The sequence below is a fragment of the Choristoneura fumiferana genome, chromosome 3 (genome assembly GCF_025370935.1).
Source record: "Choristoneura fumiferana chromosome 3, NRCan_CFum_1, whole genome shotgun sequence".
Lineage (NCBI taxonomy): Eukaryota > Metazoa > Arthropoda > Insecta > Lepidoptera > Tortricidae > Choristoneura > Choristoneura fumiferana.
The window spans coordinates 200,762-214,212 of NC_133474.1; the positions used below are offsets into that span (position 1 = coordinate 200,762).

The following is a 13,451-nucleotide window of genomic DNA, read 5'->3' on the forward strand; positions in this document are numbered from 1 at the left end:
TAATTGCTGAAAGAAAATTATTTTAATATTGCATGCTCAATCAGGGTAGAACATAAGAACATCTAGTAGCACTAAGACCGTTTCTATTGACTATGTTCTGGCAATAAACATATTTGAATTTGAATAAATTCCCATGCGAATCCTCAAATCTAACATGGTGGTCTTCGTCTAAGCTGTGGGAAGAACACTCGTATAAATAAGCGGTCGAAATTTCGGAATTTCATTTGTGTACAAACAAACTGATTCCACAAAAAGCCGCGGTGGCCGAGTGTTTCGACCGGCCTTTCAAGCAGAGGATTGTAGGTTCAAACCTGGGCTCGTATAGAGAGGAGGAGTCTTTCGGGATTGATATGCGATACCACGATCTTTATGGTGAAGGAAAATAACGCGAGGCTGCACAAACCTGCGAAGCAATTCAGTGGAAACTGCCCAAGCTCCTTCATTCTGAGAGGATGCCAGTTCCTAACAGTGGGGCGTTTATAAGCTAGGATCGTAATTCTGCGGGAATATTAGATTAAAAGGTAGCCTACGCGCTATTCTCGAGATTCAGCTAAGTACGATCAATCTTCATCCAAATCCATCCAGCCATTTCGGCGTGAAAAACGCACAAACTTTCACATTTATGATATAAGTAGAAAAAATCATTTAACTTAAGAAGTATCCTGACAGAATCATCAACGTCCGCTGTAATCCCTCGGGCTAAAAAGCTAAAAATTTGCATAGAAGGTCCATTTTAACTAATACACAAGGAAAAGGGACGGATTATTCGAAATCCCCACGGGATACGGAGTTGTGCAACTGAGGAAAGCCTCAAGGTCTAGTTAGTATTAATCTGAATAGCACGTTTGCACTGCTCATTTTCTTCAAAAACATTAAGAGTATTTTAAACTGGGTTTCAGAACATTTCAAACAAAGAAACGTCGCCGTTGAATATCAGATGAATAATATTGTTATTAAATAAATAAGAAAAACAAAACACATGACTGCTTTCGAAAAACTTTGAATACAAACTAAAAAGGATAAAAGAAGTAGTAGAGTTACCTTATGACTCTGTTAATAGGGCTGTTAACTGTAGGGGGGCGAATTCAAAATTGTGACCAGCTCAAAAATTCTCAGTAATGGGTCCTGACTGCTGCTCTCATCTAAAGGTCGGGTTTTCATCTGGTTCGGAGAAATTATGTCAATAATAATTATTTTTTATTGGTTTAGTTTAATATATATCGCTGTCTAGCGGGGTGGAAAAAACATGTTGCAGAAGCTCACAGAGAAGCCCGGCTTCAATTCCAGTTGTGGGAGCTAGCTGGTAAACCATCTCAGGGTAGGGTTTTTGAGCTAATGCATCATACTAAGAAAGTATTTAAATCCAAACTTAAGTGGTGTCAGAACAGGCAAGAACAGATTATAATGGACAAGCTGGCTACCTTCCATAGAAATAAAAACTTTAGAGATTTTTGGAATGGAACTAAGAAAATGAATGTGAGGCCTGGCCTGCCGGTGAGTGTTGAGGGTAGGTCGGACTGTGGGGAGATTGCTGAGAAATTTAGAGAACATTTCAGTGTTAAATCATTGTTGGATGTAAAAACATCGTCCCAGTTTAAGGTGGGTGTGGTGACCGTCGGGGCTGGGCGTACGACCCATTTTACATCTGAACAAATTAAACTTATTATAAATAATATGCGGAGGGGTAAGTCGCCTGGTCACGATGGTCTTAGTATAGAGCACTTTAAATATGCTGGGGAGCATCTGCCTAGAGTACTGTCCTTGTTGCTTAATTTATGTATTGGCCACTCATACCTTCCTGCGGCGCTCATGAGGACGATTGTTGTACCGGTTATTAAAAATAAAAATGGTGATCTGTCTGACAGGGCGAACTATCGGCCTATCTCGCTCGCTACCACTACGGCCAAGATACTTGACCGTGTGCTTGACGGGGTTTTGGACAACTACCTAGATATACATGATGGCCAATTTGGATTCAGAGCGGGGCTGTCCACTGATAGTGCAATTCTATGTCTTAAGCATACGGTCAGGTATTATACGGATAGGAAAACCCCTGTCTATGCCTGTTTCCTCGATTTGTCCAAGGCTTTTGATCGGGTCAACTATGATCTACTGTGGCAGAAATTAAGTGAAGCGGGTATACCGGAGGAGTGCGTGGCCCTGTTTAGGCACTGGTACAGTAATCAGCTAAACCGGGTTAGATGGGCGAGCAGTTTGTCCAGTGAATATAGGCTTGAGTGTGGTGTGAGACAGGGTGGTATCACTTCACCGAAGCTTTTCAACCTATATATCAACGATTTGATAGACGGGCTTAGTAGCATGCATGCAGGATGCTATGTCGGCAGCACTTGTGTCAATAGCTTAAGTTATGCCGATGACATGGTGCTCCTGTGCCCGTCTGTCAGCGCGTTGGAGCAGCTGCTTGCCCGCTGCGAAGCCTACGCCTTGACCCATGGACTAGAGTACAACACTAAAAAGAGTGAGGTGTTGGTTTTTAAGGCGGGCACAATCAAACCATACCATATACCACCTATTTTGTTGAACTCTAGCCCATTAAAAGTTGTGGATAGGGTGAAATACCTGGGACACGTCCTCACGAGTGATTTGGGGGATGATTTGGACATAGAAAGGGAGCGTAGGGCGCTGGCGGTTCGGAGTAACATGATTGCCCGCAGGTTTGCACGTTGTTCAGGTGATGTAAAAATTACACTCTTTAAATCATACTGCCAATCCTTTTACACGAGCAGCCTGTGGGTGCGGTATACGAAACGAGCCTACAGCGCTTTGCGCGTCCAATACAACAATGCTTTTAGAATGCTGATGGGACTGCCTGGCAGATGCTCGGCGTCGGGCATGTTTATGGCAGCTCGCACGGATAGTTTTCAGACTTTAATGCGGAAAAATATAGTCTCATTACTAAGCCGTGTGAGACGAAGTCCCAACAGCATTCTGAAGGAAATTGCTGCCAGATTTGATTGTCCGATCTTAAAATATTGGACTGAGCAGATAAAGAGTGTGGCGCAGTTTGTGACATAGCTAGTATAATAATAATAAATATATGTCCTTAAATACTAATACTAGAATAAGTTTAAAATGTATTATCTTCTGTTTTGTTATTGCTTAATTACTAACACTTGGATACTCTGTTGTCCGAAATAAAGAACTTGAATTGAATTGAATTGAATTAATAAATAAATATTTATAAATAAAATTGGCGTGGGCATTGTGCTTAAAAACGTCAAAAATATCGTAATGTGTAAAAAAAAGCCGTGGTGGCCTAGTGGTTTGACCTATCGCCTCTGAAGCAGAGGATCGTGGGTTCAAGCACCGGCTCGCACCTCTGAGTTTTTCGAAATTCATGTGCGGAATTACATTTGAAATCTACCACGAGCTTTACGGTGAAGGAAAACATCGTGAGGAAACCTGCGCAAACCTGCGAAGCAATTCAATGGTGTGTGTGAAGTTCCCAATCCGCACTGGGCCCGCGTGAGAACTACGGCCCAAGCCCTCTCATTCTGAGAGGAGGGCTGTGCCCAACAGTGGGACGTGTATAGGCTGGGATGATGATTAAGTGTCAATTATTTTTGTTCAAAAACATTTCTATTCTACAACGGCATTGATGAGGCTACGTTTCAAAGCTGCCTTGCATGCATCTTGCAATATAATAAACAAAATGTTGCAAACAGCAGTTGACGGTATGCTCGCATGTTTCAATAATGCAGTGCAGTGCATGATTCCAAATTCCAGAACGAAAAAGAAGTGGTTCTTCATAATAAAGCAGGAATGGAGTTTTAATGCTGCAGAATAATTAGGCTAGATTTCTAGACAATATAATTAATTAAGTCTGCCAGTTGGATTAACGAAATTAATGTTATTTAGGGCACGTGTCTAAATATCGAAAATTGAAACATCGATAATTAAATATCGACGGTCAAAATATCGAACTTAACCTAACCTACTTTCGATATTTTGACCGTCGACTTTTTAACCCCCGACGCAAAAAGAGGGGTGCTATGAGTTTGACCCTATGTCTGTCTGTCTGTGGCACCGTAGCTCTTAAACGGGTGGACCAATTTGAAATCGGTTTTTTATTTGGAATCAGGATTTCTAGCAATGGTTCTAGACATGATTCATCAAAATCGGTTCAGCCATTATTGAGATATTGAACTTTGAAGTCACAAAGTCGAGGGTTGTCCAACTTTATGCTGGTTACGTTAGGTTATTAACATTTAAGATATTTTAATTTTCGATATTCATATACGTCCCCATTATTTACTTTGTCAATTAAACAAAAAAATTGCCAAGTCGAGCACGCGTGTGTACCAAGGGTTCAGTACTCTATCTCTCTCTAAATAAATAAATAAATAAATATCACGGGACAATTCACACCAATTGACCTAGTCCCAAAGTAAGCTTAGCAAAGCTTGTGTTATGGGTACTAAGTAACGGATAAAATATAATTATATAGATAGATACATACTTAAATACATATTAAACACCCAAGACCCGAGAACAAACATTCGTATTTTTCATACAAATATCTGCCCCGACACGGGAATCGAACCCGGGACCTCAAGCTTCGTAGTCAGGTTCTCTAACCACTAGGCCATCTGGTCGTCTAAATCTCTCTACACATCCCTCTCTAAACATTGAACTGACTGGGTCTAAGTAGCTATTTATAAATAGCTACTGACAGAAAAATTATGTAGATTCATTGACATTCTAAGTAAGTAAAGTGCTTCTTGCCTGAATTAAATAAAGATATTTTGACATTGACTTTCATATTACAAGCTCAGCCAGCGTCCAATTTGAATGCAGGCTATCTTAGAAGGTTACCTTCATTTTACTTAATAATAATAATAATAAAAGATATTTATTTAATAGTTTGCTTACAAATCTACATAGGTACATAACAAATAATATGTCGAGCTAAACTCGGTTTATGACGTGAGTTATCCGTTATAATAACTTTTAAAATAAGTACAATCAAACTGTCAAAAGGGAAAGCGACTCAGCTTATGCCTGCGCCTTGCAGAACAGTCCCTTGGCTAACAGACGCTGTTTTTCAGTCGCCCCCATAAACCATAACCCTAATAAATACCATCAATTCACATGCGCATTTTTTTTACATACATACTTCCGGACACTATCAAAGTCGTTCAAAGCTTTCGTTCGTACCCACTTACATTTTATTTCATTCCTCCAGACACAAAACTGCATCGGACGCTGCGTGCACTTGGCGAGCATCCAGACCCTCGTAATGAACGTGATTTAAAGCTAAATAAGAAAAAGTTGCAGTGCCTTTATCATTCTAGTTGTGGGAACTACTTGGCTCGTTCACACACAATGATGAAACTATTTCTATGTTAAGTACGCCTTTGCTACAATTCTTCTAAGTCACTACACTTGATAGTCTCGTAGGCATCGGTCAAGGAAAAGATATATGGAGTGGGGATTGATTTTTTTTTACATATTTTATAATAATTAGCCAATTTCAGTTACATAATATAGATATGTAATCAATTATGGATTGTTTGAATTCAAACTCAAACTCACAACATTTATTGACAACAAAACACACTACATCACAACAAAAAACACAGTAAAAACATGAATAGAAGAAGGGATAAAAATTAGAGACATTGTTTTTTTTTTTTTTTTTTTATACGACTGGATGGCAAACGAGCAAGTGGGTCTCCTGATGGTAAGAGATCACCACGCCCATAAACATCTGCAACACCAGGGGTATTGCAGACGCGTTGCCAACCTAGAGGCCTAAGATGGATACCTCACGTGCCAGTAATTTCACCGGCTGTCTTACTCTCCACGCCGAAACACAACAACTGTGCTGCAGTGTGATGCCAAAAGGACTCAGCAAGGGCTCTGAATTGATGATTAGATATGTATTAATTATTAGAGTAAAATAGTTTATGGATTAACATTTTTATACCCTATCAAGGTGTAGTGTACCTACTATTTAATAATAATGTCACCTAATGTAATGAACATGACTTATAAATTAATAAATAAATGAATACATGAATGTTTGTTAAAGCTACCATTTTCACAGAAATAAAAAAAATATGAAATAAAATAATATTAAAAATACTTTTCTGAAAACCGCATCAAAATCGGTTCAGCCAAACGCGAGATAAGGGCGGACAAACATACATTACATTACATACCTACAGGTCAAACTGAGAACGTTCTTATTTTGCAGTCGGTTAAAAAATTTAAAATTCGACTGCCTACAAGAAACTTTAGTAAGGAGGTACATTAGTACTATTATAGGTAATCTGTGAAAAAACTGAAAATGGAAACAAATCTAAGACTCTGTTAAGTAACTTAAACTTAAACAGTTGGGGATCATTACTGGGATTTTTTGAGCTGATCACGAGGTATTTTGATGGGTTTTATTTGGGTTTTGATAATTTATATACCTCGTTGAGTTTCTTGCCGGATTATTCTAAACAGAAGTTTTTTCCGAACCGTTGGTAGTTTTTTTTTACATTCATTAGTGCTTGTTATAGCCTAAATTGAATAAAGATATTTTGACTTTGACTTTAATAATTTTTTACACGGGAAAAGCCACAAGGTAAAGTTAGTGGACGTATAAATCAAATTAAAATTTAATCAAATTTAACGGTAGTAATTCACCGGTCGTTTTAACCATCGTTAAATCGTTGATTAGTCGATTAAATTCAACGAATACTTAAGTACTTAATTATCAAAAATTAAACCGAGTTATTTTGTTCTTGCAACTTCTGTCGTCCTTGCAGTCCATTGTTATACAATAACACAGTACCTACTGCATGTGATAACTATATATAACTCAGTAAGTAAACAAAATTCATTCACAAGCGTACGCATTGACTGATAATGACAACATGACATAATTGTTTAGTAATTAAAACTGATGAAGTGTATCTACTCGTATTTATTATTTTTTATAAAGTTCTTTATAGACATAATTTGTCAAAATGTATAATGGTTCATTTCAAATAGAAATTGAATTATATATTGCATAAATTTTGAGGAGTATACAGATATGACATGTGGTACAAAGTATCAACAGCTGCCCGTTTCGGGCATACAATATATTCAGATAGGCTTAATTCTATACAATAACGTGGTGACGATAAAGTTGAGATGATCAACTTATTAACCCTAAACCAATCTGTAGATACACATTCAAAAACGTTCCTTTTGTATAGCTGCAATTTACATAATAGTTTAACCGCAAATTGTATCATATAAAAATCATACTATAAGCAGGCCGCAAAAGGCTCTTTTACACGTCACTTTTTATACTACCAAAGACCATCATTGCCGAGAAAAACGGGACGTAAGTAACTTGGTATGGAAACCCAAAAACAAATGTATCACAAAGTGAGACACGAGATGTCTGCGTGTAACTCCGGGACGATACCGTGAATCCCGCGAATCCCGTGTTCCGGGACTGAGATTGCATGCGTGGACTGGCGGGGATTTTAGAGAACGGCGGATTAAACGCTGGGTTCCCGCGGGGACGCATTCGAAACTGAACTTGCACTTGATTTTGAATAAAGCAAAGCGATTTCGATTGTCCTTTATTATCCGGACAGCTGAGGAAGGGTATAATTCCCCTGCCAGCTACGATGTCTTGCCTTGCTTGGCGGCTTTGGCAGGCGCCAACTACGATAAGAGACATGAAATTTGGCGCAGGAATCTAAATGCAATCGTCAATCAAATCTGCGACGTAAGTTTTGGGAATTCCCACGGGAATTTCCCCGGAATTTTAATTTCACTGCCGAATCTTATGGTAACGCGTGTGAACCCGCCGGTAAAATGTAGTGGAAAATAAGTAAAATCTTTTTATTACCAACTCGATCGCATCTTCTTTGTACGCAACTGTGTCCTCGCTCCACTACTAAACAGCAAATCCAAACACACCATGAGAGAATTCGAAAGAAATTCCCTGAGCGCACCGAAAGGTCGTAAACACCAACCATCGTTACTTCATTCTCGACTCAATAGTCTTCCACTAGAGTTCCAATCTCCCTGAATGCTTAGAGCCTGTTGTATAACTGCATGTGTCCAGGGTTGGCACTTAACACAAGTGCATGTTGAATTATTTTCGCGGCAAGATTTTCACTTAACGACTGCTGAATATTGACGGCGCCAATCCGCTCAGCGGAGGATGTTCACAACTCCTAGTTTTTAACACCCGACTAAAAATGATTTGCACTGGTTTCTCTACGTGTATTATTCTAATCCAAAGTGGTTTCAAATTCATCCGGAATATTTGTGATGGTTAGGTTAGTTTGATTGAAACCCCTGTATATGTGATTTGTCTTTTTTATATGATAGGATCACGAGCAGGCGGATCACCTGATGGGAAGCAATCACCGCCGCCCATGGACATCCATAACATAAAGCTTAGTTACCCCTAGCCCTTGAGAAATGAGTAAGCTTAGTTTTTGAGGATCCCCAAGTTGCACCAGTTCAGGAATACTGGTACGAGAAGCTGTTACCAAATTAATTAGTTGTCTCTGGTTGGTGTCTGTGGTTTAGATTTAGACACATCATCAGTACTGCAGGTTACTTCAGTATATGCTGATTCAGCGCCTATTGTTGACTCGTCGAATGGCGCAACACACGCTTAAGTTTATCATCAAAATGTATGATTCAAAATGTAGTTACGCTTTTGACGCCATGCCGGCACTTTGAGCATCGACCAATGTATGGCATATGTTAACCACAATTAAACATTTACAGATCTGTACCGTCAAATTTGCGGAACTGTCTGCTGAAATAGGTAGGTACTGAGGAATCCCAAAAAACGCACGCGGCACCTCATTATTCAAAATATCAAGGTTGGTACATACCAAAAGTGCTTATTACTTACATCGAAACTTAATCACGTTTACTTTGGAAGTAACATCTTCTGAAAAGACACTCCAGCCTTAAATTTGACTATGAGAAATATTTTTGACAGCCTTCGCATCCTTGAAAATCTTCGCCCATGAGACTAAGTTAGTACTTACAATCGCCAGTACAAAATTAGGCACATTATTTATTAAACATCTACTGTTATTAGCAGTGATATTAGTATTACTAACCATTGTCAAACGTGTTTTGGAAATGGAGCGTGGAATATAAGCGGCGCGCGCGCCGGCAGCGGGCACTCGCCGCCATGTCTCCGCTCACTCGCTCGCTGCTCGCGCTCGCCGCCGTCGCGCTGCTGCACGGCGCATGCGCGGCGACATACGCCAGTACCGACAACGCGCTGCCAGCTGCCTACAACGGATTTTGCACCACAGAAATCAGAGGTCAATAACATTATCATTTAATTTAGGAGTTACTTCGGGCCCTTAGGGTCTCCCCACACCAAATAACGTGGATCAAAAAACACTTTGTTGCCGAAATAAAAATATTTTGTTTATGACAAAACATATAATTAATCTGATTACAGGGTATAAAAGCAGAAGCAGTACAATTTTACCAGAAATCAAGATACCAGCCGAGCAGAATTACTTCAAACTCGATATTCCAGATGTAAGGAACATTATTAATATATTTTGAGAAGTATATTATCGCTGGAAAGAGCCTTCCTCCTATTTCCCCCATCCTGAATTTGAGCCGTGTTAGTGAAGAGCCTGCCTGAAGAGAATTTTCTCTAATGTGGGGTCTATCACGCTACTCAAGGCATTTACTAAACTACGACCTAGACTAGGTGGTCGACCGACCAACACCTCCTGGCTCGAACACATCCTAGTAGAATTGCTATTATTATTTAAGATGGTGTGAAAACGAGAATCATTCCCTTTCAAAGAGTTTAATATATATGGTCCGGGGCTCGTCTTTTGCACGTCTCATATGCACTCCTGAACAAGCCAATAATGTTCAGCCGAACTTAAGTTCCTCCTAACTCGTTTTCTTCTTCTTATTTCTCCCCATGACTGGAGGTCTGCCGACAGCTCTGCAAACAATTTCCGGCTATTCCTGTCCATTCGCGTATGTTGCGAAGCCAGGACTTCTTCTCCCATGTCTAAAGCCTAACCTGATTAACACAACTGGTGATTTAAAGGATTGGTATTTTCAGAAATGCATGGCCCAGGACCGTGAGCTGGTGGGCGGCGTGGTGACGGCGTGCGACACCGACGAGCCGCCGATAGTGACGCTGGCGCCGATGGCGGCCGGGCCCGGCGCCGTGCGCCGCCGGGGCACGCTGCACACCGTCGCGCACGCATACGTCAAGCTGTATTGCATCTAGCTGCCCCGGGTCTAAAGATATGGTCTCCTATTTTATGCTACAAGCGACATCTGTGTCAGCGCCAACGTTCCCATTGACGACTAAGCACAACACACAGCGCTAATACTTCCGCAGTGGAGGATGACTTTGAAGTCGTTGCTCGCGAGTTTTGTATATGACACGATTTAATGCTGCAATGAATCGAAATAACCAGAGACGCAACGCAAAGAGTTTAAATGCCGCGTACGACGTCAAGACTCCAAAGTTGACGTGTGAAAGAGACACATCAGCAGGGCTACTACGAAACTCGAAACTCGAAGTTCGTGTCGTGCGTCCCTCTGACACTTATACTGTTTAATAAGAGAGCGAGCGGGATACGACATGAACTTTGAGTTTCTAGTTTCGGAGTAGCCCTGCAGTACAGTGTATTTAGTTAGCATTGTAACGCAGTATACGACGTGACGTTGTAAGCGGCCGATGGCGTTTAAAGGAGACCATACCTCTAGTTAAGGACATTTTCATACGCGCACGACATGTCGCCGCGTCGTGTAACAGTGATAGTGTGTTTTAACAATGAGGGCTATCGCGTATGAATTCGCCACTAGAGGCGCTAGTGTAGCGTGAGGTCTCCGAATGTCAAAGCTCAGAGTTTTTGGCTGAGCTACGCCGGTTTATTTATAATTAGAATAATTTTGTATATGCGTTCCGGGGCAATGAATGTCTGTGTTTGAGACAGTTTTGTCTTTCAGAAACCTTTGTCCTCCCTTTTTTCCGAACAAAACGGGGACTATGCAACACTGTGGCATGCTCGATATTTTTATGGTACGGTTTTAAGTTGTATTAAATATGATTTTAATCTAAACTTTGTTTTCACGCCCGTATAACAGACTTTGAAAACCATACTTAAAAACCTCACGCAACAGTGCGCCATCTAGTGAGACAAAAACGATAGCCCTCATTCGACCGCACCACCTCTCCTCTCCAAAAAATTGTCTGCCATTTTATGCCTTATATATCCTGAAAGAGTCAACTTCAACAGGATTGATTTTATTGTTTTATATATTTGAAAAAAAAAAAACTTTATTGTATCATCATTCATTTAAGCAGCTTAGCTCTTGTCTATTTTCACTATTTTCGGTTCCCTGCCAGCGTTTTCAGCTCCTGATACGACATGACATTGAATTTTTCCTTGGCTTGATCTATAAATGACCGACTCTGCTTTCCCTTTTTTCTTTTTTTCTTTTCATGCCTTTTCTTCATGTACTTAGGCGTGTAAATTTTAGTGACGAAGTTGCCAGGCTGCCAGAGCATCCAGTCGCCACGTTGTGTCAACAGTAACCGTAAGCGAATAACAACATAGTCAAGATAAATCAACAGATGCGCGGTATGAGGGGCCACTCCACGATGCCGGTTGCTCCAAACGTCGCACGATATCATGAGAATCCTGCAGGGCTACTACGAAACTCGAAGTTCGTATCGTACCGTCCCTCTCGCTCTCGTATTAAATAGTATAAGTGTCAGAAGGACCGCACGAGACGAACTTCGAGTTTCGAGTTTCGTAGTAGCCCTGCAGTTTTGTCTTTGGTCCTAGTATTTAGATTTTCTACTGTAACCGAAACTTGTACATAATTTCAAAGCTCAAATAAACTGAAATGAAAAGTCAGCAACTTCTGTATCTGGCGCAATGTCATTAACCTTGTGTCTTTACTATTTATAGCTGTTTTATTATAGTTATTATTATTTTTCATTGGGAGATAATAATGCGAACTTTTGTAAATAAAAGGTTTTTAAGTGATCTTGTCTTTATTTAACCGACTTTAAAAAAGGAGGAGATTCTATGTTCCAATGTTTGTATTTTTTTATGTATGTTCACCGATTACTTAGTCAATTGTGGACCGATTTTCAAAATTCTTTTTTTATTCGAAATAGTACTCTTCTGACGTAGTTCCACTGTCATCAAGTCAAGATCTGATGACGGAATCCTAGGGAAATCGAGAGCAAACCTCAAATTTTATAGGCAAATTTTATATGAAGAAGACCGTAGATGGTCAATGGAACTCGTCAAAGCTGAGTAATGCTCGCGCGTCTATAAATTATCATGATTAATATACCTAGATAAGCAAGCGACTAAGAAGAAGCTTTAAGTTAATGATTGTTTCGAACTGACCTGATGCTAAACCGGAAGGTAGGCAACGGAACTCTGTTATAAAACAAAGTAACTTAGCCGTGTTTGGGCTTAATGGAATCGTTGTGAGATATACTTTGGCTGCGAATCACTAAAAAGTGAGAAATAAAGAATTTAGAATTAAAGAAGATAGAGTGGACCTATAGTCGTCTACCTGATGGGCTTCTATCAGTCCTCCTAGCTCGTGCTGAGGCATCGACTTTGAACTGGTACCAAGATTAAGGTCAAACAAAAAAGTTATTATTTTTTGCTTTCAGTTTTTACGGCGGTTCAATTTTTTGTTAAAATGTTTTTATTTTATACTTTTTTCCCACCCTTGGGGTAGTTATTTTTTTCCAAATTCATATAATACCAACTTCAAGGTATACCCTATTCAATAAAAAAAGAGTTATGAAAATCAGACTACTCTGTAAAAAGTTATGCCTGGTCATACATAAAAAAATATATATACGCGGACTTGAGACCCTTCTCCGTTTTTTTGGGTCGGTTGAAAAAGTAAAACCGACTCCAAAAAATAAAAAAATACACAAATAACCGACTATAAAAACTTTGAAAATATTTTTCTAGGAACCTACTAGCTCGAAGTTAATGACTCAGCACGACCGAGCAGGAGGGATCGGAACCTATAGTAAAAACGCAAACGTATTTTTAATTTCGATTTGCCAGTGAAAATCGGGTTACCCTTGTTTTCTTTTGACTATAGTATTAAGTTTGGTGTTATTGTTTCTGTCTGTGGTCCGCTATCCAACCCGCTATAGACGCAATCTAGGATGTGTCAGCAGGGGTAGGCTGAAAATCAGCATTAGCTGAGTCTGCTCCTTTTGCCGCAGGACAGACTACTTATAAAGTTTTTTTTTACTCTTATTTTTAATCTGTGCTATATTGTATTTTTATCTGTATTATAACGTTTTAAACTTTCGTGATTCTCACTCATAGTCAAAATACTTATCACGCTATTTTTACACAAGTAATATTATTATTTACCTCGACGTTTCGGCAACGTTACAGTTGCCGTGGTCACATGTAGACTGA

At 39.7% G+C, this 13,451-nt stretch overlaps 1 protein-coding gene across 2 annotated transcripts; it reads left to right on the forward strand.

The window, feature by feature from the left end:
- Nucleotides 1–7,690: 7,690 nt before the first annotated feature.
- Nucleotides 7,691–10,931, forward strand: LOC141426302 (uncharacterized). Of its 2 annotated transcripts, XM_074085149.1 has the most exons (5): nucleotides 7,691–7,738; nucleotides 8,758–8,797; nucleotides 9,130–9,311; nucleotides 9,455–9,537; nucleotides 10,085–10,931. In XM_074085149.1, exons 3-5 carry the CDS (start codon nucleotides 9,176–9,178, stop codon nucleotides 10,253–10,255), a joined length of 390 nt encoding a protein of 129 aa, XP_073941250.1. In that variant the 5' UTR covers nucleotides 7,691–7,738; nucleotides 8,758–8,797; nucleotides 9,130–9,175; the 3' UTR covers nucleotides 10,256–10,931. The 2 variants fall into 2 exon arrangements, with proteins under 2 accessions (XP_073941250.1, XP_073941249.1); XM_074085148.1 differs by lacking the exons at nucleotides 7,691–7,738; nucleotides 8,758–8,797 and having other exon boundaries at nucleotides 8,868–9,311.
- Nucleotides 10,932–13,451: the final 2,520 nt, after the last annotated feature.